General features: G+C 52.7%; 1 protein-coding gene across 1 annotated transcript in view; it reads right to left on the reverse strand.

Annotated features, from left to right (window-relative positions):
- Nucleotides 1–26,229, reverse strand: part of PLEKHD1 (pleckstrin homology and coiled-coil domain containing D1) — a 32,016-nt gene extending 5,787 nt beyond the window's left edge. The window contains exons 1-7 of the mRNA XM_061158354.1: nt 26,017–26,229; nt 11,001–11,094; nt 10,586–10,675; nt 10,293–10,369; nt 9,371–9,462; nt 8,143–8,195; nt 1,553–1,647 (exon numbers count right to left, since the gene is read on the reverse strand). Of these exons, the coding sequence (XP_061014337.1) occupies nt 1,553–1,647; nt 8,143–8,195; nt 9,371–9,462; nt 10,293–10,369; nt 10,586–10,675; nt 11,001–11,094; nt 26,017–26,165 (650 nt within the window). The 5' untranslated portion in view covers nt 26,166–26,229. The remainder of the gene's footprint in view (nt 1–1,552; nt 1,648–8,142; nt 8,196–9,370; nt 9,463–10,292; nt 10,370–10,585; nt 10,676–11,000; nt 11,095–26,016) is intronic.
- Nucleotides 26,230–27,055: the final 826 nt, after the last annotated feature.

The raw sequence follows: 27,055 nt of genomic DNA on the forward strand, positions 1-27,055 counted from the left end.
TCCTGCCAGCAGCTGCAGGCGCCCTGGGCTGAATGAAGGAGATCCCGGCCAAGTGGGGCTGAAGTCACCTACTCCCGGTACACATGAATCTGTCAGAGTAAATCCAGGGCCACCCCAAGGGCAGAGAGGAGAGCTGGAGAAACGGAAGCCTCACTCCCTATCTTCCCAGGACAGCTCTTGCTAGAACCTATTCACCCTGACATGGGATGTGGCTGAGGCACTTCTCTGGGGTGACAAACTCCTTGCTGCTATCTTAATAAGCCTGGGTCCCCTTCCCCTTGCTTGGGATGTTTTTCCTTTCTGCCCAATTTTCAAACTCCTACCACCCCTCAAGACCCAGCTCAATTTAACGTGTTGAAGCCCACAGGCATCATAAATATATATATGTCTTAGGTAGGGAGTCTGTTCTATGCCTTTGAGCACCTGTTTGTACATTATGGGAAGTACTGTTGATATTTCCTGGGTGTGAGTCTGGTTTTCCCAACCAGATCCTCAAGGGAGGAGACTTATTTTCCATTCCAGAGTCTGGGACAAAAGTACTTCCAGGTACTTCCAGGCTATTAGCTGCTGAGTTTCCCAGAGCTTCTCCTGCCCTAAAATACATGTCCAGTGACTTTCTTTTATAGGGCTGTTACAAGAAAAATCCTTCTCGGCTATCACTGATAATCAGTAGTGGTCATGGTGGTGGTGATGATGGTGACTACAACCAAAACCACCTACAGCACCCAGAGCAGCCGTCTCCAAGTTCATCGATTGACTGCATCAGAATGACCTGGAAAACTTTTTAAAATATAGATTTCTGGGTTCTACCTTCAGCAGATTCTATTAATAATCCTCTTGTGTGTGCTGTTTAGTTGCTCAGTTGTGTCTGACTCCTTGCAACCCCATGGACTGTAGTCTACCAGGCTCCTCTGTCCTTGGGATTTTTTCAGGCAAGAATACTGGAGTGGGTTGCCATTTCCTCCTCCAGGGGATCTTCCCGACCCAGGGATCGAACCTGTGTCTCCTATGTCTCCTGCATTGCAGGCAGATTCTTTACCTGCCGAGCCATGGGGGAAGCCCTAATAATCCTCTTAGATGATTATAATGTGCAACTGGGTTTGCAAACCATACACAGACAAAAAAATCCCAAGGGACAGGCATCATTGGCCAGAACGTGAAGACACTGTGCAGAAAAGACAGGGAATGTTGGCGGGGGGTGGGGGGCTCTTGGCCAGGGGCACCTCCAGACCAGCCTGTCCTGTCCACCCCGGGGTAAGGGAGGTGTGACCCAGCAGGAGGGCCTCGCTGCTGGTGGGGATGTCTGGTTGGGACCTGCCCATGCCTCACACTCCACCGGGCAGAAGTGACCCCTTGGTGTGGGGTCTACGGTTTTTTCTAGGCCCCCCAAGGCCTGGAGCTTCGGGAGGTGGGGTCCAAACTAAGTCACTGACCAGTGAGGATCTCCTGGGGGCAGGCCTCACCAACCTGGCGGGACACACGGGTCTCACCCGTCCTAGCCTGGGTGCACCTTCCTCTCCCCACCCCCGCCCCACCAGGACACCACGGCCACCTCTTGATCTGTTCCTGCTCCATCCTCAGCTCCTGTACCACCTCCTCAAACTGCTGCTTCTCGGCCTCCAGCACCTGGTTCAGGCGCTCAAGAGCCTGAAGAGAATCAGAGAGGAAGAAAAGAGTCAGAGACAGCAAAGGGGCCCTGGGGCCAGGAACCCCCACTCTCACCCAGAGGACACCCTGGGATTCAGTACCATCTGTACCAGACTCAGAATTAAGCCCTGAGGAGTCCTGATCCCACTCAGTAACACACAGTCTCAGTGAAACCAAGATCTGTGATGCGCTGGGCTCATTTACAACACCCTCGACAAAAGAATATATATACAGACATACAATTGAATCACTTTTGTTGTACGCCCAACACTAAAACAACATTATAAATCAACTATACTTCAACAAAAATTTTAACAATAAACAAACAAACCAAAACCAAAACACACTTAGCATGCTGAGGGCAGGGTTTAGAAATTATCCCAACATTAATTAGTTCTTAGACTGGCATGCTTGCATCCTAGGTTGCTTCGCTCATGTCAGACTCTCTGTGACCCTATGTACTGTAGCCCGCCAGGTTCCTCTGTCCCTGGGATTCCCCAGGCAAGAGTACTGGAGTGGGTTGCCATACCCTCCTCCAGGGAATCTTCCCACCCAGGGATTGAATTGGTGTCTCTTAGCCTCCTGTACTGGCAGGTGGGTTCTTTACCACCGGCACCACCTGGGAAGCCCTCTTATGAATGGATGTTTGGTAAAGAACCTGCTAATGCAGGAGATATAAGAGACATGGGTTCATTCCTGGGGTTGGGAAGCTCCCCTGGAGAAGGAAACAGCAACCCACTTCAGTATTCTTGCCTGGGAAATCCCATGGACAGAGGAGCCTGGGGGGCTACAGTCTATGGGGTTGCAAAGAGTCGGATACGACTGAGCATCTGAGCATGCTACAACATACTATGCTAATTTTAGATGTCTGCTCTGCTGGGTAGCTCCTGTCACTCTCACCCTAAAATGTGTTGGCTGACCCCCAAGCCCTGGAGTGAAATATGTGGGTGTACATTTCCATTAAAGATCTCTGGAGTGGCATCTGTTAGAAGTGACAAAGAAAAGCCATTTTCAGCCCCGAAGTCACAGAATAAAGACTTTTTTCTCAAGGCATCCAGGAAACAATGAGCTTTGGTGGCAGCTTCCCCTAGACTCATCCCCAAGGGAACAGGTGAGCCAGAAAGCCCAGGACTAGCTGGCCCAGGGAACCGGACCAGCTCCTTCAGGACTGCTGGCAAGCACAAGTGTTTTCCCAGCAAGCAGGTGCTCCCCCAGGGGTCCTGTATTCCCAGGACTCAGTAACAGGTAGTATTTGTGGGTACACGGGTCACGGGTGGTTAGAAGCATTTTGTGACAACTGTTTTTTTCTTCCACATTTTATGCTCTGGGAGGATATTATTTCTAGACGCACATTCTCTCTTATCTTATAGTTCTGAATTACGCCCTCATTTTTCACGGAGAGGCTTTGTTCTCAAGGATAATGGAAACCCCTCCTGGGAGGTGGGGGTGGCTGGCTGTAGGGGGAAATTGCCCTTGGCTTTGAGGAAAATCAGAGAAGGAATAAAACCCAAGGAAAGGGAAGAGTCCGATTCTAAACCCTATGTCCTTCACCCCTAAGCTTCTTACCCCAAAAGTTGCTATTTTTTTCCTTCTAATTATTACTGGCATTTTGGGTGTGCCTCATAAGTGGTCATCCTGGGGCTGCTCACAGGGCTCTGATGCCCTCACGACACAGTGCGTGGCCACAGCCCACCTGTAAAAGTTGGGAGGCCCGTGGGTCTGGCCGAGGCCGGTGGAATGTGAACAGAAGTCCCTCCAGGCAGACACCCTTTACAGACCGGGCGTGACACGCTGTGTTCCCTTCCCTACCACGTCAGCCAGTGTTGCCGCTAACAGTGGAGCCTCCGCGAGCCCGGGTTTCCCCGAGTGAGGAGGCGTGGAGCAGAGCCCCACGCTGAGCCATGAGGCTGAGTGAGAAGCAGACCCTTGCTGTTCAAAAACCACTAATATTTTGGGGTTGTGTGTGATGGCAGCAGACACAGCCACATATATATAAATATATATATATACACATATATATAAATATATACAGCCAAAAAATATATATAAATATATATATACACATATATATAAATATATATATATACAGCCACAATATAATATAAATATACTTAAAATTTTATTCTTATAGACCTCCCTCTTTTTAATGCAAGAGGAGTTCAGAGTTACAAAAAGTTTGAAAGCCTCTATTTTCACACATTCTCAGTAGCTGACCTATGGTGTTGTGAATGACGATAAACAGTGATGTGGCCTCAGATTCGTATTTCCTCTCTCTGGTGACCTCTACCTGCTGCGGCAGGGCTGTTACAGGCTGGAGGCATCCCTGGGCTTAGACCTGAGAAGTCACAAGGGCACTTGGCTCTTATGGGCACCTGGCTTTTGCTGCTTCAGAACAGATCAGATAGGACCTGACTGGAGGACACCCTCCCACGGTCTCAGCCTCTTGGCCTGGAGAGCCCCCTTTTCCAATACCCCAACCTGCAATTATTTCCCTTTACTTACTATTACCCTGTGATATCTTTTTATAATTGAAAATGAGAGAAAGTAAATTATGAAAACCCCATGGAAATATCCATACTCTGCTGGTGGGAGTGTCAATAGGTACATATTTTTAAAAAGCAGTTTGGCCACATGCATCAGAAAGTCTAAAAGTTCTTGTCCTTTGAGTCAGTAATTCCACCTATAGGAATCTATCCTAGGGAAATAATTAGAAAACTAGACCAAGATTTATATACAAAGATGTTCGTTCACTGTGGCATAATTTATAATAGTGAAAACAGCCTAGATATCCAAAAGTAGAAGATTAGTGAATATCACATATGATGAATCAGTGCTTGGTCATTAAAACTGACGTTTTCAAAAAATGTTGAATGACGTGGAAAATTGCTGAAGGTATAGTGTTAATGAAGGTAAAATGAAAGATATCATGAAAAAGCCCATAAAACTGAGTATCTGATATGACCCTATTAGGTTTAAAATATATATAAGAATAATCTACAGGAACAAAGACAAAGGAAAAATGCTGAATTGACAGTAATTGTCTGTGGAGTTGTAGAGTTAAAGGTAAAACTTGTTTTCTCTTCACGTTTTCTAAGTTTTCTACGAAGAGCATGATTTCTACCATTTCTACCATTATGGGGGAAAGGTCTATATTAAAGAGCAAAAAGAAGGAGAATCTTCTTCCTGGATGCTCACTTCTTTCCCACTTTCCATTTCATCCCGATGATTCTTAAATGATGTCCAAGTGTAGCCTAAGAATGCTGATTGAAGTGGTACACACAGTCTATAAACCTGAAGCAGCTAGAAGCTCCTGTTCATGCAGCCCAAGATGACACTAGTCTGAGGCCCTCCGGCCACAGGCTGCGGTCAGCTAAGATCCACGGCAGCTAAGTCTTCATCCACCACATCATGCTCCTTCAGTGACTGTTGGACTTACTTAAGTGGCCAAAGTATGAGGTTGGAAAGAAGTCGGTAGAAAGCAGATTCCAGTTCCATGGAACGAAGAGCTTTCAAATAATGGAACAATAATGCAAAGGACACCTCCAAAGCTGCCCGTGGCAGAATCAGGATCAACAACCATCAGGAAGGTCACCTGAGAGTCTCACCTGAAAGGGAGAGGTCCTTTCCAGCTCCGAGAGTCTGAGTTCTGACTGGGAGCACCCTGCCTGAAGGGTCCTGGGCATTGATGATTTCCCGTGTGCCTGCCCACGTGCCAGGTTGAGCTCTCACAGTGCAATCAGAAGAGGAAAGGCAGGCCAGCTGCCCTCCCCCAGGGGATAAGAGCGATGAGACCAGGCCCAACGGAGCCAGGAACACCTGAGGGGCCTGTGCCCAAGGAAGGGCATGGTCTTCTGGAGAAACGCAGAACCTTGTTTTATTTTGTTTTTGTCTGCACCACGCGGCAAGCGGAACTTCACGGACCAGGGATCGAACCCACGCCCTTTGCAATGAAAGCGCAGAACCTTAACTACTGGACCACCGGGGAAGCCCTAGAGGCATTATCTTCTGATCTCAGGGCAGAAGACAGTGCTCCCTGAACCCTCAGCTCGTGCCCCTTGAGTTCCTGGCCCTTTGTACCTCGCGGAGGATGTCAGAGCTACACTATCACACAGCACCCATTGGCCTGGGCCTTGCCGGTCCACAAAGCACCTCCTGCCTTGTATTTCAACGAGCCCCACAGCAACCTGGGAGCCAGCCAGGCGTAGCCATCACTGTTACTGCAGCAACACAGAGGCTAATGTGCCCACAGTCACACAGTCAGTGATAGATTGGTACCAGACCCTGCGTCTCCTTTTAAGCCAAACTACCTCTTAAAGATCAGAGAATCTTCAACTTATCACTGGGCCAGGGTGCCACATGCCTTTCTAAGTGGCCCATGCAAGGCCTCCCAGAGCATCTCTGTGACCTGGATGCAGATGGGAAAGGAGAAGGGGGCAGGTGGATCCATAATCTAGATGAACAAGGTAAGGAAGGGGAACCCTCGACAGAATGACTCCGTGAGTTCTATTCTCCATCTAGAGCACACAGCTGACCCGGAAATGTGAACTTGAACACACTCCTCTCCCTCCTGCCAGCCCGGGGCAGCCTTCACTGGGGCACCAGCTGGACTCAAGTGAGTCTCACTCACATTTTGTACCCAAAACCCAGGAAATTCACAGCTGGCCGGCCTCCCTCCTTCGGCGTGCTACGGCTTTAAGTGAGGCCTGTGAGCAGTGGGTCTCTGCTGGCCTCATTTCCTGGCTAAAGACCTAGATAGAGTGTCTAAATTTTCCTCGGGCTGACTGCTGCCCCAGATTTAGCCTCTCTGATGGATAAGTCTGTCTCCCCCTGCCAGTGGCTGTATCTGTCACTCCATCCCATCCCCTGGCTTCCTAAATTACCTGCCTTTAAGTTGCTGACAATCTACCACATCCCACTTCTCAAAATGCACAGAACGGTCTGAAGAAAATGCCCACACTCTAATACAGGAGGGATCCATTTGAGAGCCTGACCCTGGGGGCCCACACATAGCCAGGGGGAGAAGGCTCAATGCTGTCACCACGCCAATCCTCAAATCCATGCAATCCTAATAAAAATCCTCAGTAGATTTCCTGCTCTGTTTGGTTGGTTGGTTGGATTTTTGTAATTGACAAAATGACACTGAAGTCCAGCCAGAAGAAAAAGTGGGTGAGAATATCTGATAACATTTTAGAAGAAGAAAAGTGAGGGTGGACTGTCCTACTGGTTAAAAATCAAGATGCAAAGTAAAATTATACAAATTAAAAATATTAAGTCATTCCACAACATTATTGAGTGCCCATCCTAGGCCAGGTACTCTGAAAGGCCCCAGGAGTATTCAGGGTGCAACAGTGCCATGAGGCTTCTTTTTTTTTTTTTCCGTGATATGCTTCTTGACTGTCAGGCCTGTTCCCAAGCCCAGGGAGGGTGGTTGGGAAGGGTGAGAGGTTTGTGAGAATCAAGTCAGAGAAGCAGGCACTGAGCCCCGGCGGACAGGCCCAGCCCTGAACTTTCCTGGGAGAGCTAAGCAACAGGAACCAGGCAAAGAGAAGTGGACCAAATCAGGCCCTCCCTCTGTGGGTGCGTCAGGGCATGCCACTCTGCAGCTTGGAGCTCAGGCAGTTGGCAGTTCAATTGTAGGATGGGCTCATAGTTAACGATTGTAATACTAACAAACACAAATGTTCCTTAAGCATGTACTCTGTGCTAAGCACTTTATATATAACATCTCACTTAATCCTCCAAACATACCTGATAAGATAGGTTCTATTATTATCCCCATTTTTCAAATGAGGCTATTAATGTTCAGAGAGGTGGGGTAACTTGCCCAAGGTCACACAGTCAGAAACAGTGAAGGTCCAATCCAGACACAGGCAGCCTGGCTCCACTGATAACCACTACCCCACCCTGCCCTTCATGACTTCTCAGAACAGGCAAGGCCCAGGGCTTCGTGGAGATCCCAAATAGCACGGACTTCAGCAGCCCTCGCCTTTAAACGAGGCAAGGGTTAGGGTTAGCTGCTTCCAGCCAATGCTTGGCCTCCTTAAAACTTGTATCTTAACATTTAGAGGATGAAGGAACCTCTGATATCTTCCAACCCAGTCACCTTTATGGGGCCAGAAATCCCTCTGTGGATGAAAAAGGCCGCCTCAGCCTTTTGTGAATATCAGTAGTGACACGAAGCTCGTTGCCTCCTGACACAGCTTATAAAATTTCTGAATGGCTCTTTCTTTAGAAAGTGATCACCTACTCTTTTGACTTTTCTCCCCGGGGACTGGTAAGGAGAAATACACTTCTTGCCAAAAAGCGACAGCAAGTCCCAAGCACTGTCATTTCAGTGCCTTCCCTGCTCCGCCCGTCTGATTTCCCAGCAGGTTGCCTGGGAACCCGTCTCCCCTGCACCCTTCCTTAATGCCAGAAACACAGGTCAGCGCACAGCGGCTGTGAAAGGGCCCATAGAGCAGGAGGCGGTGGGGAGTGGCCTCGATGTGCCCCTACCTCTCTCTGCTCCCTCTGAAGGCAGAGTTCTTCAGTCTCTTCCATCAGTTTGTCTGCCAAAGCAAGGATACACACTCTCACGAGATGCTCACTGCAGATCCAGTCCTGAGGGGTCACTGTCTGCGATCACCTCCATCACCCCCAGCTCCTTCCAAAGATGAGGTTGGCACTGCTGGGCCTCCCAGCTGGAAGAGCGACCAGCTCCTGGGGCTGCAAACTCTGAGTTGGCCTGATCTGCTACCTTCCTCTCCTGGCAATGACCCTGCATTGTGCATTCACAAGACAATGACAGCTCATCTTTGGAAGCTCAAGTGGGTCTCTGCACCCCCAGGGTGCTGTTAACCTTTGCACTTATTTCTGGTGAGTGAGGCAAGGCAGGTCCTGGGGGCAGAGGGTGTCTAGAGCAGGCAGAGGGGAGTCAGTGCTCTGGTCCCCACACATTTAAGGAGGCAGCAAGGGAGAGGGTCCCAGGCAAAGGACCAACCTCCCAGACTAACTGTCTTTCTCAAATAGAGCATGCCTACCAGCTAATCTCGTTGGAAAAGATCCTGATGCTGGGAAGAATTGATGGTAGGAAGAGAAGGGGGCGACAGAGGATGAGATGGTTGCATGGCATCATCTACTCGATGGACATGAGTTTGAGCAAACTCCAGGAGACAGTCAAGGACAGGGAAGACTGGAGTGCTGCTGTCCACGAGGTCTCAAAGTGTCAGACCCAACTTAACAACTGAACAACAACAACTGCTAGCCAATCAGGGGCACCTGGGCCTAGAACCTTAAAGAGGGCTGGGGGTGAGAACTGGGGTCTGGGGGCAATATCCTCTCCATTTGTGGGGCCCTTGCTGCACAGCTGACACAAGTGTTTCTAGGCATTTCCACCACCTCTAAAAGTTGGGGGCTGATTTTGTCTCTAGTTTAAGGGTGAGGAAACTGAGGCTTAAGAGGAACTGCCTAAAGATCCACACAGCTGATGCATAAATGACAAAGCTGGGTCCAGAGCTCCAGCTCCTAACCACTAGGCTCTCCTGCCTCCTGTCATGCCAACCCAGAGGACTCGTATCATGCCATACAGCCCCCCAGGCTCTGGGCTGGTCTCCGGCTTCTTGGAGCCTGCTAAACCCCTACCCAAGAAACCCTCCCTCAGCCCTGCACCAAACCTTGGGCTGCAGCCCCGGGCCCTGAAATGCTATCACCAGGGAGCCTGTTTGCAGCCCATCCCTCAGCCAACCTAAATACTCCTGCTTCTCCTTGGCCAACTGCAGCCCCTGGGCCTCCAGGCTTTTGATCATGGCTTCTCCCAGCTGGGCATTCTTCCAAGTCCTGGGGAGGGAGGGCAGATGGAACAGGAGAGAAGAGGAAGACACACACAACTGTTAAAACAGAAGGCTGGAGGAGAAAGAGAATGTGCATAGCGTGTCCTCGTCATCCTCTCTCCTCCAGAATCCCAGCTCGCACCCACCCTGGTCCCCGTGACTGGCCATGCCACCAACATTGATCCATTACAGTCCCCGGAGGCTGGCCCAGGCTGCAAAGTGGGCCACCGGGGGCTGGGCCAATAGCACTTTGGGAGCAGGAAAGAGATTGCTTCCTGGGCTGCTTTCTAGACCACTGAATGCCTATCACCTGCCAAAAGGCCTGGCCCAGGGCACCATTCAGAATTATTTGTGGAACTGAAAGCACAGCCCAGCATGAATAGGCAGGGGCCGAGACAGGGGTCTGTGAGCAAATGGGCTGGAGGTTTCTGTACCTCCATCTACAAACCACTGGTTTGTGCTAGGATTAACTAAGGGCCTGGGGAGATGGGATGGGTGTCAGGAGGCTGCCAACTTCTCCTAATGACACCGGATTTGCTCCTGAGAGTGGGGGACAAATGGTGCCTACGTGTGCACTTGTGACTAAACCAGCAAAGCTCATTTTGCTTGAATCCCACTTAGAAGACTCCCCAAAGATGCTCTAAATCTGGTCTGTCTCCACTCCCCACACAAACCAGCTCGCCCCAGCCCTGTGCTCCCCACCCTGCCCTCTCCCAGGATGTCTGTGCTTCCACCAGGATCCCAATCTAGAGGCAGGGAGGTCAGGGTTGGCCCAGCCCACACTCTTTCCCCTTCCAGACCCTCAGGCTGCCCCTCTTCCTGCCCAGGTGCACTTACACCTTCCCAGACTCCTGCAGCATCTCCAGCCACTGGGTCTGCTCAAACTCCGACTCGGCGGCCAGCAAGATGGTCCCCTGGCAGGAAGAGAAGACACTGGTGCGCCTGAGAGGAGCCACCCCGCGTGCCACCACTCGGCCTCTGCAGGCCTGCTCTGCATTCTCACCCACGTCCCCGTCACTGACACTCTTCTCAGGCCAGCCCACTGGAGGGGATGCCCCCGGGGAGCCTGGGGTCCCAGGGAATCTGCTCTGTCCCTGCAGAGCCCAGGCCAAGCGGAGAGCCTTACTCACGTGGAAATCCTGGTGGGAGATTTTCATGGCGTAGGGCATGCTGGGCTCTTCCTTGGCCTCCACCAGGCAGCCACCCAGAGGGATGACACCCTGAGAAAGAACCAGAACAGTGGCCCGCAGCCCCTACCCAGCCCAGGTCACTGAAGGCCTCTGGGAGCCTTCAGCCAATATCCAGGTGTTGCTAAAGGCTCGAAGCTAGAAGCCAGACCAGAACTCTCCCAGAGGGACACAGGAGGGACACTGCCTGAGAGGGGGCCAGGGTGGTTTCTGCACCCGCCCCGCCCCCCCCCCCCCCCATAAGACTTGCCATGAGACCAGGGCAGGACACCAGAGAGCACCCTCCCCTCTGGGGACACCGTCCCTCATTGTTCCCACTGGGCCCTCCCGCACTGTGTCCTGGGGAGAGGCCCCTCACCTTGGGATGGATATTGAAGTATTTATTGGTTTCAAAGCTCTTTTTTTCGCTCTCAGAGTAGTAAAGAAGGAAGCTCTCTTTGATGATGAAAAACCTATTGTGGGTGGTGGGGAGGAGGGGCAAACAGGAGAAAAGGGGTGAGGTTTCTCGGGACGACAAGAGCACCCTTGTGCTCACGTGGGGAGCCCATGAGGACACTACTCAGACTCATCCTTGCCAACTCATGTGCCACGTCCAGGCAAAGTCCTCAGCTGGCCAGGCCCCCGCCAACAGGCAGCCCACCCTCACACCAGTGGACAAGCATAAATGGGAGGCCCATGGGCAGCCTCCCGCAGCTTCACAGCTGGCTCCTCCAGCCCCCCAGCCGCCACCTTTGGCACAGGGGGGTATCTGTGGTCCTTCTCCTCAGGTACCTTCAGCCCTGTGAGTCTACCCCAGGAGGGGCAGAAGAAGGGCTGGAGGACACACAGTTCCAAAGTGGGTCTTTTGACAAGTGGTCCTAAAGACGGGCCATCAAATGGCATGTGGGTACCAGGCTGGTGAGGCCAGGCCTGCAGCCTACATGTGACACCTGCATTGCCTTCGGTCTTGGATGTTCCACACAGCCTCCTTCTGGGCCCTCGGGCTAACTTAGGGCTGCCCTGTTGGCTCAGACAGTAAAGAATCCACCTCCCATGCAGGAGATGTGGGTTCGATCCCCGGGTTGGGAAAATCTCCTGGGGAATGGAATGGCTACCCACTCCAGTATTCTCGCCTGGAGAATCCCATGGAGAGGGGAGCCTGGCCAGCTACAGACCACGGGGTCGCAAAGAGTCAGACATGACTGAGTGACTAACACTTTCACTTTGGGATCTCTAGGCCTTTGGGGCTTTCTGACTTTGATGCCCACAGGCGGAGCTCTTGCATCCACCCAGGGGACTCTCTTGGACTGATGACTAGATAAGACACCAGGTGCCCTCCAGAAGATCCAGTTGGACCTGAGAGCCCAGAGTGGTAGCTCCATCCTCCTGGGGCAGCTGCTAATGCCGCAGTCGGAGCCATGGGACTAGGGGGAGCCGGAAACACGGCTCAGATGGGCTCATGGAGGCCAACAGCGGGACTCTCCCCTGCTATGTGATCAGCGACATTGTATCGGTAGCTGATGTCAGTCAGAGTCGGAATATTTACACCATGGAAATCATCAAATGCTACAAAACATCAAGTGCTCCACCCCACCCCACCCCCAAGAGAGCAAGTGGTTAAACATTCACCAGCACACCCCTGGTTGGACACACCCTCTTGGGAGGGACTCGAAAAGTGGCCGGTGACTCTCTGAAGGTGCCACCAGCCAAGGGGACCCTCCCGAGGTCACAGCTACAGTGGGAGGGTCGCTGTGACTGCCGACAGCTGCTGTCTCCCCTCCCCCAGGAGAGGAGCTCAGCTCTGTCCTTCACTGTGCACCCCACCCCAACCATGTTCTTTATTTTCGTGGGCGCTCTCAGCCCAGCCAGACGCTTCGGGCAGCTGTGGACCTCAGAGGTGACATCCTGCTAAAGCCGACTCACCCCCCACCCCCGTGGAGGAAGAACACATGAATACCACCATCTGCAGAACAGCGGACACGTCCTGGGGCCCCCAGCACCTGATCCCTGCCCACCTTCTCAGCCTTCCTGCCACTTCTGCCTTTTAGCCTCTTGGCCCCACAAACCCTGAGCTCGCTGCCTCCTGCCTCACTCTGTCTTGCAGGATCCTGCGAAAGAGACCGCACAGTTTCCCACGAGTGCCTACTCTCTCTCTTCACCTGGCTGAAACTGTCTCACTGTTGGTGACCAGCCCAGCCCACACTGCCGTATGAGCTCCTTCTGTCCATGCTGACCGGCCGTGCACTTGGCACTGAGCACCACTGCTGCACCCTGGGTGCTCACTCTTGTCCAGAGGGCGTGTCATGGCCCCTCAGTCCTGTGGGACACGAAAGATGTCCTTTGACAGTTTCAAAGGAAATTCATAGAGTGGATAAGAACACAGAGCTGTCACTTCTCAGCCTGGGGTGGGGGGGAAGGGGGAAGGGCTAGACCAAGTAAGCTTGCCTCTCTGAGCCTCAGTTTATTCACCTGTAGAATGGGAGTGATAACATGGACCTCATCTGGTTATTGTGAGGATCAGATGAGACTGTGCTCATCACTCTGCCAATTTGAAGAAGAGCCAGGACTGGACTGAGTGACACATCTCCACAGTCCTGTCACCCACAGAAAAATGGGAGGCAGGGGGCACAGGGCTGCCTCCTAGGGACCCTTATTCTCCCCTTTCAGTGGTTACTGAAATACTGCTATTGAATGAAGTGTGTTCCCCCAGATTCAGAAGTTGAAGCCCTATCCTCCAATGTGACTGTATCTGGAGAAGGGGTCTTATTTTTTTTTAAGATTTTTCTTTGATGTGGACCATTTTTAAAGTTTCTATTGAATTTGTTACAATATTGCTTCTGTTTCATGTTTTGGTTTTTTGGCCCCAAGGCATGTAGGGTCCTAGCTCTCCAATCCCAACCAGGGATCAAACCTGCAGCCCCTGCATTGGAAGGTAGATTCTTAACCACAGGACTACCAAGGCAGTCCCTGGAGATAGGGTCTTTAGACAGTAGTTAAGGTTACATGAGGTCAAGAAGTGGGGCCATAATCCAATCCTATTAAGACGAAGCATTTGCTCTCCCACTTGGCCCCTTGAGAACATAGTGAGAAGGCGGCTGTCGGCAAGCCAGGAAAAGAGTCCTTCCCAGAAAGAACCTGCTTATGTCAGCACCTGATCTCAGACTTTCAGCCTCCTAGGAAAACAAATTTCTGTTGTTGAGCAGAAGGGTTTAACAGTGTAACAGACTGTTTACTCAACCTATGGTATTTGCCTGAGCTGACCAAGATGAATACTTTCTTGCCTTTGTGACACTTCTAGAGACCCCTCCTCCCTCAGAGCAAAGCACTGTGCCAGGGATTTGGTGAGGGTGGCAGACAGCTGGGAGAGGACGGGGCTCTGGAGGCAAACAATCCCTATCCCTCAAGCCACAGCCTCCGGCCGGCTCCCAGCCTTGCAGAATCTTCCCTTCAAAGCTCCTCTACAAAACGAGGCCGCGCGTATCTGCCTCTTGGGGCTACTATGAAGAAACGTTCATTGAGTCAACAAATAATTGCTGCACTCCTACCTGTGCCAGGCAATGTTCTGAGTATCGGGGACAGAGGTGTGGACAAGAGAGACACAAATCCCTGTTCCCATAGAGCTTATACTTGAGTGTGTGTAGTGGGGACGCAGACAGTAAGTTAGAAAGAAAGACATGCCACATACCAGATGCTGATAAATACTATGGAGGAACATAAAGCAGGGGGAGCAATAGGGTGAGGGGTGGGTGAGGGAGGTGTTGATGTTAAACAAAGTGGTCAAGGAGAGCCTGAAGGCATCATCTGTGGAAAGGTAAGTGTTCCAGGCAGAGGAGCCACAGGTGCAAAGGCCCTGGATGGGAAATGTGCCTGGTTCTGGAAGGAACTGCGGTGTGGCTGCAACAGAGGGAACCAGGTGGAAAGCAGATTGTGTAAGGCTCTGTTGGCTACTAGAATAGCATTAATGGTAAAACTAACGTTTATTTAGCACTTACCCCAAGCAATACGTTATTGCAAGCAGTTACCTCTGTTAATGCATTTAACACTCACTATTATCCCATAAGGGCTTCCCTGGTGGCTCAGATGGTAAAAAATCTGCCAGAAATGTGAGAGACTTGGGTTCAATCCCTGGGTGGAGAAGATTCCCTGGAGAAGGAAATGGCAACCCACCCCAGTATTCTTGCCTGGAGAGTTCTATGGACAAAGGAGCCTGGCAGGCTACAGGGTAGCAAAGAGTCATTGACGACTGAGCGACTAACATTTTCATTTTCCCATGAGGCAGGTGTCTGCATTTTCTATGGGCAGAAATGAAGCAGAAAGGTGACATGACCTGCTGAAAGTCAGACCGCTAGTTGATAGAGGCTGATTTTTCCTCTGAGTAAGAGGGACAAGCCCTGGAGGGTTCTGAGAGGAGTGACATGATCTGACTCGCACTGCAGAAGGCTCAGTCTGGCTGCTGGGTTGAGGACAGACTGTTGCTGGTGGGTTAGGGGGTAATGCATGGGATCCCTTAGGGGCTGGGGCCACAGGAGGGACAGGAAAGGATCCAGGGGATGAAGGCATGAAAAGCCCTCCACATCTGTCTGCCACATAGGATGTCACTGCCGAATGTCACGGCCCTCCTCTCTGTGCCCTCCGAGAGGCAGGGGAAGACGGAGGTCCCGGGCATGCTTTGTTCCAGACTTCGGCAGAGCTCGGGGCTCCCATGGCCACAGGGATCATGAAGGGTCACGTGCCATGCATGCCAAGCCTGGTCTGGTTGCAGCTGCTCTCGGTTTGCTTCGGGTGGGGATGGGAATCAAGGAAAGGAAGCTGGCATGGATCTGGAGGAGGAGGGTGACTCCCCAGCTGGCAAGGAGGAGGATCGCCCAACAAAGGGTACATCTGGCAAGTTCACTTCGAGGACCCAAAGGGCTGGCTTTGCTTGTAACCGTGTCTCAGGACCTGCCCGCTGCTCCAGCCGATGACTCTCAGCTTCCCTGCAGCAGGCGGGGGCCCAAGGTTAGAGTGCCCCTGCACAGAAGGATACTTCCTCTTCCTGCCCCTTCCTCCACCATCCCCTTACTCCCGGGGTTCTCATTCTGACCACAAGCCAGGGGCTGCCTCCTTCTGAGTCCTGCAGAGTTAGGCTCACTGAGTTGGGCTGGAGATAGTCACTGGTTGTTTAGCTGTTCTCATGGGCTGCTTTCCAAGCAGAGTGTGAAAGTGTTAGTTGCTCAGTTGTGTCTGACTCTTTGTGACCCCATAGACTGTAGCCCACCAGGCTCCACTGTCCATGGAATTCTCCAGGCAAGAATACTGGAGTGGGTTACCATTACATTTTCCAGGAGAGCTTCCTGACCCAGATATCAAACCCGGGTCACCGGCATTGCAGGCAGATTCTTTACTGTCTGAGCCACCAAGGAAGCCCTAGGTATCAGTATTTGATCCATGTAATAATCCCGGAAGGTAGGGCTTTTTGTTCCCATTTTACAGATGAGGAAACTGAGGCTAAGAGATGAAGCTACACATGCAAAGTCATATAGCCAGGGAAGAGGTGGAGGTGGGACTGGAAACACAGACAACAGCCTCCGTTCCTACTCCCATACCACACTGCCTCAAAAGCTGCTTTGGCCTTTGGGCCATCACCTGGGCAGGAAACAGATGGGCCAAAGGCAGTAGGTGTCAAGGCTGGGGTAGCCAAGTGTCAGAACTCTGCCACTTACCAGCAGTGTGACCAGGGCAAGTCCTCTGATCTCTCTAAGGCTCTGGTCCCCCAGGGGAACTTGAAAACACTAATAGTACATATATCTCTTAGGGTTGTTGGGATAACGACAAGAGTTGCTCACATAAAGTCTTCGAACATTGTGTGACACATGGTAAATATTCCTTAAACATTTACTTTTATTACTACTACTACTATTTATTATTATTAAGTTCAGTGTCTGCCGCTGCCTCCCCTGACCTCCTTTCCCATTTGTGCTCAAAAAACTCCTACTGGCAAGAGCCCTTGGCTTCAGCCCAGCTGGCCAACTCGCTGTCCTCCAAACACACAGCCCTTTCCTGCAGCTGCCCCTCCCCCCTGTCCAAGGCCCACCCTTCTACCCAGGCCAGCTTCAGTCCTGGGCAAAGCTTCGTCTCCAGTCCCAACTCCTAGGGTCTCCCTGTCTAGTCCCAAGCTCCAGTGAAGCCCAGAGCGTGTGCATGAGTAAAAGGTCTGTGTCTGCCCTGGCTGCCTCTTCTCTCTGGTCTTAAAGAATTTCACCTCTAGATGGAGGAAAATTTACCAGGTACCAGACGCTCATGTTTCTAAGTGTTTTATTGACATTATCTTATCTAATCTCTCATGCCAACTCTAAGAGTTGGGGCTGAATTTCCATTCCACTGGTGAGGGAATTGAGGTACAGAGAGATTCAGCAACTAGTAAGGGGCAGACCGGGAACTCAGCTGGTCAGCTTGTTATCATACCAGTTTCGTCTGCCCGAAGTGCAGCAAGCCAAATGCTAAGACGCTGAGGTTTGCAGCAGAGGAGCGTGTGTGGCGGTCAGTAGCTCGTGTTATGTATATACTAACACCACGTTGGAAGTTAAAACCTACTGAGAAAAAAGTATGCAACTTGACTCCAACAAGTGTCACCCCAAGAACCTGGATTCTTAGGAAATATCTTCTCATGCATCCCATCAGGAAATAGGTCTATATTTGAAGGATTACTTAAACTGTCATTTTTTTTTTTAAGATTTTCTTTCTTGATATGGAACCATTTTTAAAGTCTTTTATTTGCTACAATATTGCTTCTGTTTTTTTTATGTTTTGGTGTTTTGGCCCCAAGGTTTGTGGGATCTAACTCTCCAACCAGGGTTCGAATCCGCACCCGTTACAGTGGCAGGCAAAGTCCTAAACACTGGACGACTAGGGAAGTCCCCTAAACTGTCATTCTTTTGTGAGCTGGCTAGGATTTATATTCCTTCTTGTTAAAACTCTGTACTTGCTCTTTGCCACGTACCCTTAACTCTAATTCATATGATGATTATTCAAATAAAGACTAAGTACCTGCCTTCAAAAGAGAAAAAACCCAGATCCAAAACATGGTCCCAAGTTTGCAATCAAATGCAAAACAATTCCATTCCTCTAATTCTCCATAGGCCTTCCACTGTTATCAGCAGAATGTAGTCCTCTTCTGTCAAAGCTGAGGAACTGAAGATAGGGGAGGACTGAAACCATGCCCCATGGGCTGAAAAAATCCATAACAGAAACTGGTGACTAATGCAAATTCTTGAGCTTGTCTTAACAGACCAGCAGATAAGGGAACAGCTTGTTTAAAAGCCCTCTGCTTGTAACACAACAAACTGGCTGAAACCGGGAGGATCCAACACATCTGATCAGAGTCTGCACAGAATAGACCTGCTCGCCCCACAGGTGACGGTCACAGCCCCAGGTTCCCTCCATATCAGACTTCCCTGGAATTTGCACATGCCTTCCATAAAGAAGCATGTAACTCAGGTGCGCCTGTGCAGAACACAGACTCCTTCACCTCCTTCCTCCAGTCACCTCCCCCCATGCCTCAGATTCCCTTCTCGTTTAGACCATAAATACCCCAAGCTGCTCGCCTCTGGGAAGGCAGATTTGGGATTAACTCTCCCAACTCCTCACTTGGCTGCCTCGCGAATAAACCTTTTCTCTGCTGCAAAGCTGGGTGGCTCAGCATCTGGCTTGCTGTGTGTCAGGCCAGCAAAGTTGGCTGGGTAACACACTGACAAAGCTCAGGCTCTCAGCCTCTCTGCTCTCTGATGCCCAGCCCCCTTCACCACTCCTCTTGGCTCTCCTTAGCGCTTCAGACCTGGCATCGTGGTTTGTCTTCTTAGAGCTTCTCTCTGCAAAGTAACTGTAAGCCCCTGTCCAGCTCAAGTCAGAGAGCGTGAGCGAATCTCCCAGTACACTTCTGGGCCCCGGGGCTTGATGATTTCCTGTCCTCAGGAAGCTTATAGGCAAACACCGATTATACAAATCAATAATTTAAAATACAGCCAATGCTTATCCAGCTCCTCCTGTGTGCCAGGCACTGTTTTAATAACATGAGAATGGTTGTTAGCCATTCACTCCTCACATGAGCTAGATGAAATGAGTGGAGAACAGAGAGGTTAAGCAGCATGCCCCAGGTTACACAACTGGGAAGTGGGAAGCTGGGATTAATATACAGCACCAGGGTGCCCTGCCACTTTGTAAGTTTGTATGAGATACAGAAAGAGGACAGATGGGTGAGGAATGAATGGTTTGGGTGTCCAGCCCAGAATGTTCTCCAAGAGGGGGTGACAACTGAGCAGGGTTTGGAAGGATGAATAGGAGTGTCTAGGAAACTGAGGGGACGAGGGAAGTGGAGATGCATCTCAGACAGAAGGCACAGCAGATGCAACAAACATTGTGTTTCAAGGCTATCGGAACACATCTGGTATTGCTGGCAGCTAAGTGCCGAGGGGTGCACAGTGGTGTCGGGGAGGGGAGTGAATGGTGGGTTAAAGTCAAAGACAGCAGTGGGGACCAGGCGCGGGTGGGGCTTGTGGTCCCTGTGAGAAGGCGGGGCTCCTTGTGGCAGACGACGGGAGCTGCCAACAGGTTTCAAACAGGGCCCTTGTGAGGTCACCTGGCAGTTTTAGACATGGAGAAGGTGTCTCGGAGGGCTCAACAGCTGGGCAGAGGGGGCAGACTAGAGTTCTTGGTTGTTGCTGATACAAGTCAGCAGAGCTTGTTGAATAGACAAGCGAGGGAGAGCAGAGTCTGGGATGACACGAGGCCCAGGACGCTAGCTGAGCTGCAAAGCGGACGAGGTACCATCCGAGCTGAACCAGGGAGCCCAGGAAGGTTGTCCTCAGCTTTGCTTCCACCTTGACTCCCCTCCTAAGCGCCCTGAAGGCAACAAGGGCTCAAGCAGAGCTTGATGGTCAACATGGGCCTCACAGTCGATCCAGCTGGAAATGAGCAATAAAGGCTACCTAGACCCACAAATACCTTCTAAGTTGGGTGGGTCCTGGCAAAGCAAGGCGCATCTACACTGCTCCTGAATGTCTGGAGGTGCAAAGCCAAGTGTGAATGTAGGGGCTGGGAAGGGAGTTGCATCACAGAGAGACACTTGGAGTGGGGGGCAGTCCTGAAGGGCAGAGGGAAAGTGGGGTGAGGGGAGAGGGCAGAGGAGACAGGATGCAGGGAAGATCCAAGAGCCTGGGTCCTACAGGGTCAAGAGACAGCAGAGAACAATCCCAGCCCTGGTGGTACTGAGATGCAGTGTCTGGAAGGCTCAGGAAACCAGGGAACTGACGCAACTAGGTGCTTGCAACTCTGGGATTCAAATACCTCTCCACCCTGTTCTTTGACAAACCTTCTCTTCACGCTGGAGCAGGAAATGGCAACACACTCCGGTATACTTGTCTGGAGAATCCCATGGACAGAGGAGCCTGGTGGGCTACAGTCTATGGGGTCACAAAGAGTCGAACGTTTACTTTCCCTTCACACAGTCTACAAGGCCCCCAGAAAGCTTGTGTGGAGGCTGGTGCATCAGTGTGGTGGTGGGGATGGAGGGGGAGACTGAGGAATGAGCCAGGGTCCATATCTGCTAATGCAACAAGGAGCGTCTACGCTGGGCAACCAGTTCATCCACAGATAAGGAAACAAGAACTCAGAGCCCCTGGGGATCAGCAGAAACCCTGGCCTGTGGAAGCGTGAGAGGCCATGGGTTACATGTCCCAGGAAGGCAGGACACCCAGCCTGGAGGCCTCTCCCTGGGGGCACCGACATCCAGAACAGGAGCAGCACCCCGGCTTCCTCAGCCCTGAGCTCCTCGGGCACTGAGAAAAGGGGTGTGGGGTGTGGAGTCAAGCAGATCCTAGAGCTGGGGAAGGATGGCTTATCAGAAGTGTCCCTTTCAGAAGTGGCAGAAATGACACAGCTCCCAGTGCGTGTCCCTTTTTGCTCATTCCAGGCACCCTGGCACACTCAGGGAATGCCCACCCTGGCCTCTGCTACTTGCCTGGCTCTAGGTCTGAGATGACGGAGAAGGCAATGGCACCCCACTCCAGTACTCTTGCCTGGAAAAGCCCATGGACGGAGGAACCTGGTAGGCTGCAGTTCATGGGGTAGCCAAGAGTCGGACATGACTGAGCGACTTCACTTTCACTTTTCACTTTCATGCCTTGGAGAAGGAAATGGTAACCCACTCCAGTGTTCTTGCCTGGAGAATCCCAGGGACGGGAGAGCCTGGTGGGCTGCCGTTTATGGGGTCACACTGTGTCGGACACGACTGAAGTGACTTAGCAGCAGCAGCAGGTCTGAGATGGCAGGACAGCAGAAATCCTGCCTGTGAAGTACATGGGTGATGACAAGTGAGGGTTTATGCAAAGATCACCAAGTCCAAGGGGCTCCAAAAAATGTTAGCAGAGGGGATACATGTATACTTATAGGTGATTCACATTGTTGTACAACAGAAACTAGCACAACATCAAAGCAATTGTGTGCGTGCTCAGTCACGTCCAACTTTGTGACCCCATCATGGGCTGTAGCCCACCAGCCTCCTCTGTCCTTGGGATTTCTCAGGCAAGAATACTGGAGGGGGTTGTCATTTCCTCCTCCCGGGGATCTTCCCAACCCAGGGATCAAACTGCGTGTCTTGTTAGGACTCCTGCTTTGGCAGGTAGATTCTTTACAACTTGAGCCACCTGGGAATTATACTCCAATTTTAAAAAATCAAAAGCAAGTTAGCAGAATTCTTTGAACAAGATAATAAAGACAAGCTTACTGTGCCAAGCAGGCAATAGTGCAGAGGCACTGGGTGACGCAGGAGGGGGCCTTGGAGCCCTCCTTCTGCCCCCCACCTCCCTGTGGTGGAGTTAAGGCACCTGTAGAATCACCATGGAACAGTTTAAACACCACAATTTGATCCATTTCCATTTGACGGATGAGACACTGCCAGCCGGTGAGCTGTGAGGCAGCCGTGCCCCGGCCTGGCTCACACAGCTGGTCACGGGCAGAGCTGGGACTGGAGCTCAGGGCACCCGCCTCTCAGCCTGGGTTCATCTGCCACCAGGGCCACACCCACTCTCAAAGAAACTGCTCTATATTTCCAAGTCTTGGACGCGAGGCAGTTGAATTGCCTGAAAGTGTTCCACTTGAGTTCTGGCCCCGGTTTTCAAACAGCCCATCAACAGCCTCTCATGACAGCTCCTGGGGGTGGGGAAGGAGAAGTGTGTCTTGTTTGCATAACCAACTCATTTAACTTCGGCCAAATGAACCATCACATGACCCCAGTGAAGCCTGACACAATGGGTGTCATCTCATCTTACAGCTGTGCTATGATCTGGAGAGTGTACCCAGATCATACTTAAACTAAGGACTCAAAACAACCTTGATGCCACCATCTTAGACGGATCTGGGAAGAGCCCAGAGCTGCCACCTAGCCACTGCCCACCACCAAACACTATCATTCTGAAAGAAGTTGGGAGAGCACAGGTTGATTATAAAAAAAAAAAAAAAAAGAGGGGCCTGCAGACTGGGATAGAACAGGCAGAAATGCTGCAGCTGTGCTGGGGGGACACCTCCCAGTCAGCTGTGAGAAATGCTATGTGAGCCAGGAAGCGAGACCAAGTCCCAGTGTCACTGGAGTGAGGCTGAGCCTGGTGCGTGGAGGTGACGGGCAAGCTCTCCCCCCACAGTCCTTTGGGGGGAGTATCACAGTGTCGCCTTTAGGAAGCAGTGCTCAGAGCCAAGGCTGAAACTCCTGGACCCAAATCTCTGTGGGAAGAAAGTCTCCTCAAGTCTTTCTGACGTGATGAACACCAGCTGCACAGATCATCTTTCCACCCCTGCACAGGTTGTGGCCTGAGCTTTGGGAAATGAGGCCCCCTCGTCTCCAGGGTTCCCCTGGCACTTAGCGGACACTGTGAGTCTCAGCAACCTGAGGTAGGACGGCCCGAAGCTCCACAAGAGTGAGCTGATGCCCAGGGCCTACCATTCACCTTATACCTGAGGGAGGAGGAGGGACATGGGTGTAGACACCCCAGAGGCAGGAAGGAATCAGCTGGGCCCTCCTCATCAGAGGCTCCAGCCTTGGGAGATGTGCAGAGGGATTAGGGAATGGATTGGACAGCAAGGAGATCAACCCAGTCCATCCTAAAGGAAATCAACCCTGAATATTCACTGGAAGGACTGATGCTGAAGCTGAAGCTCCAATATTTTGACCATCTGATGGGAAGAGCCGACTCACTGGAAAAGACCCTGATGCTGGGAAAGATTGAAGGCAGGAGGAGAAGGGGACGACAGAGGATGAGACAGTTGGATGGCATCACTAACTCAATGGACATGAGTTAGAGCAAACTCCAGGAGACAGTGAAGGACAGGGAAGCCTGGCGTGCTGCAGTCCAAGGGGTCGCAGAGTCAAACATGACTTCATGACTGAACAACAACAACTGGAGTGCTGGGAAAAGAATGAAGCCCTGGGAGAAAGCGGGCCTGTCTGCTGGACCAGTGCCTCCGTGCGGCTGACAACAGCCCAGGCAGAGAGGCTTCACTCCTGTCCTCCTTGTCTCTGAGCACCTGTGTCTCCGCTGCTCACACTAGACACCTCTCCCAGATCATCTGATTACTGCTAAAAAACGTTGTTGATTCCTTTCTCTTTTTGTTGTTCATGGGGAATAAAAGCTGACCCTTCAGCTCAAGGGCATCTTCCCACCCCGGGAAGGGCAGGGCTGCTTGGGCACTAGGAGCTGGAGGCACAGGCCCTGAGACAGGCCCTGAGCGGAAGAGGTTTTCTAGAACCCAGCCAGCCACAGCCGCTCCCATCCTGCCCATGAGTTATTTATGCGGCTCAGGAGCCTTTCCAGGCCCCCTCCTCTTAGTTGCACCCCCCTACCCGCCGACCATGGCATCGATCGCTCTAATGGCAGGGCTCTGCGGCGGCAGGCCTGAGTGCCCTCTCCCCAGGCCTTCCTGTGGCTGCTAATTAGCTGGAGTCCAGAGAGGCCACAGAGCGGTAAGTGGGGCCCAAGGGGCCCTGCTGGGAAGTGACAGGGGGCTAAGCTGAGCATCAGGCCTCCCCCTGCTCCATTCCAGACCCTCTCTGGCCGGCTGTTGCTGATCCAAGGCTAGATCGCATGTGCATGTGCGTGTGTGTGTGTGTGTTTATCTGTGAACATGGACAGAGGCCTAGAAAGGGCAGGGGAATGTTAGCTCTTTCCTGAATCCCAGGGAAGGAGGAGTCTTTGCACAGGGGCAACTCTGGAATTCCCATGAAGGAACAGAGTGAAAATCTCCTTGGAAGGCGGTTGGAGGACTTAACTTTGCAGAACGTGTACACTGTTCTGACTTGGGCTGGATGAGTTTTTGAGTGGTTGTGGGAGTTACTGGTGGAGATTCTTGGGGTGGGGGTGCTACAGCTCTCCAAGGCCCCTGGGCTCCATCACTATGCTTTTAGCTGGGGAACTTTTGCCCACAATGCCTCCCAGCCCTGGAATCAACTGCAGATGCAGGGGCCAAGTCCCCACACCTGTGGGTGACGGGTACAAGGGGACAGAACCTGGGGGTTGCAGATCCCCGGCACTTATTAGGAATGCCATCAGGTGAAAAATGCATGGAAAGGGACGTCTTGGAGGACAATACCAAGGACAGCAGCTAGACCCAACAGAGGAGTGTTGTTTGCCTAGAGCAACTGAGGTAGAAGAGGGTGGTGGGGTGCATTCTGCTAATGGTTCTTGAATTTATAAGCAGCCTCCCCACCCCCACTCAATGCCTTTGGTAGAGACAAGCCTGCTCCTGGTGCTTGAGAGCTGCCGCTCAGACCACACAGCCCTGGAAACTGCTCACAACATGGCCTCTCTGCTGCCCCAGGCCTCCACTCAGGAGATCAGAGATATGCTTAACTTTGGAGGAGCTCAAGGAGCCGTCATCCCGTTAAACCCCCAAAGTGTTAAGTCCAGCAAAAACCAGGTATGTAAAATGTGAAACAGCATCCACAGTCCTGTTTGTTCTGTAGACATATTAAATTATTCATCAAAACAGAACATCAAAACCAACTATTACCATGTCCCTGTGAACTGTGTTCCTGGCACATAGGAACCCCCCTGCTCAGGGGCAGACGCACAGGGTGGGATGGAAGGGGCATCTAGACCCCCTCCTAGTTTCCTGGTAGGGTCATGCCTCCAGGCAGGGGCCACCGCACAGCAAATCTCAGAGCTGAGATTGCCCTGAAGGTGAACACTTTCCAGAAGATGGCCCATTGCTCCGGAAACCAGCATTGGGAGCTTCCTGCAAGTTCAGGGCTGTGAACTCCCCCTTCCTCCAATACCTTCCAGGCTCAGTTATGAGTAGCTACTGGCCTCTGCGGAGTAGCCTTGGAGTTGGGACCGGGAAGCTGATGCCAAAGACCCAGGCTGCTCTGACCTTCCCCACCACCCCTTCCACAGGATCAGTCCTCTGACAGGACCCATCCATCCTCAGTCCTGCCCCATCTCCCTTCCCCCAACCCTCAAGAGTCCCTCCTTTCTGTTCCAGCTTCTCTGCCTGAAGCACTGGAGTCTCTCTTCCTTAGGCCCAGTTTAAAGACACACATGTGTGCATGTGCATGCTAAGTCACTTCAGTCGTTTCCAACTCTTTGTGACCCCAAGGACTGTCGCCTGCCAGGCTCCTCCATCCATGGGATTTCCCAGGCAAGAAAACTAGAGTGGGTTGCCATGCCCTCCTCCAGGGGATCTTCCTAACCCAGGGATCGTACTCAGTCTCTTACATCTTCTGCATTGGCAGGCAGGTTCTTTACAACTAAAGAAGCCCCAGCTTCCACCTGGGAAGCCCCAGTTCCCAATAAGACTCCTCCAGGGCTGGGCACAGACTCTCCCAGACCCTCCTTCCCGCCCCTGGCCAGTGCTTTTCAGAAGCTCCCTCACTGCAGGTACCCGATTGTTGGGGGTAGGTGGAAGTGGGGGGTGGGAGGTAGGACACCCATGCCCCACCTCTGTGCCCACTTCTAGAAACCTGGGGCAGAGGGTTGTGAAGATGATGGAATTGGGGGCGGGGTCCCAGGGAGGCTGTCTGGCTGAAGGCAGGGCTTCTTTCTCCCTGCCGAGTACAGTCCAATATGACCCAACTGGGCTGCAACCACGGCCACGATCTCTTCCGCCCGCGTCCATTCTCCCCAACCCGACTTAGGTCCATTCCACAGAGAACTCAGCGGCCCCACCCCAGCTCGATCAGACTCCGGCAGGGATGACCCGGCCCGAGGCTGGGACCCACATCTCACAGGAGGAGCCAGCGAAGAGCGAAACGGGGCGAGGCCAAGGTCACAAGAAAGGCAGGCGCAGGACGGCAGTGAGCGGTTCGGTAGGGGGTCCTTAGGCCCTGGCTCCCTCCCCAGGCGGTCCTCCCTCGGCGCGGGAGGGGCACTCACCTCCGGGACCACTTGGCCGACGTCCTCCCGAAGGAGCGCTTCCACAGCACCCCGTAGAGCTGCACCTTGGTGCTGATGTCCAGCGCGTCCGAGTCGGCCTGCTCCAGAGACGGCGAGGGCGACACCGAGTTGGACTTGGACGTGAACATCCTGCCTCGGCGGGGCTGCTCGCGGCCGGGCCCACCCGCTCCCCGGGGCCGGCAGGGACGCGGGGCTCAGGGCTCGGGCAGGCTCGGCGCGAGGCTGCGGGGAAGCGGCGTCGGCCGGCGCCGTCGGGGCGCGTCCCAGCCGGCGGAGACGCGGAGCGGTGCGGGCCGGGAGCTGCGGCATTCAAGTGCGCGGGGCCCGGAACGCGGCGGCTAGGGGCCAGGGGGCGCGCAGCCTGCGGCTCGGGCTCCGGGCTGCGGCGGGCCCGGCGGGGAGGGAGGCTCAGCCTCCAGTCAACAGCATCACTCCCCTCTCCCTGCGACAGCCCCAATTCTGGTGGCCCCGATTGGCTGGGAGGGGCAGGTGAGCTGGCTGGAGGCCGGCCGCGAGCGCCAATCAGTGCGGGCGCCGGCGGGAGGGCCGGGCTCCGTGCGTCGGAATGTCCCGGCGGGCAGCCTGGCCCCGGGACCCAGCCCCAGCTCCCCACCCCCGCCCCACGGGCCCATTTCTCCCCCGGGCTCCTTCTCGCGTGGGGCGCCTACATCGAAACCGGGAACACGTCTGCTTTGTGACGGGCTTGGAGTCAGTCCTGCAGATCCTTAAACTTGCTCTGGATGCAGGAGAGCAGACGATCGGGCTTGGAGTCCCACCTCAGTTCTTAAAAGGCTCGGGGAAGCGGCAGTGAGCCTTACTTTTCTCTCCTTTAGAGTGGAGACCCCTTACCTCCTCGGGCAGGGCAGGGAGCCAGGTGAGACTTCGGCCGGTGCCCGAGCGCCCGCGGGAGAGGAGACTCCATCGCGGCTGGCAGCCCCTCCCCGCCCCGCTCAGGTGGGTCTAACTTTGCACCACGTCTGCCACGATCCGGATCATATTTCCCTTCCCAGAACTTGGC

This window comes from Dama dama, chromosome 12 (genome assembly GCF_033118175.1).
Source record: "Dama dama isolate Ldn47 chromosome 12, ASM3311817v1, whole genome shotgun sequence".
Taxonomy (NCBI): Eukaryota; Metazoa; Chordata; class Mammalia; order Artiodactyla; family Cervidae; genus Dama; species Dama dama.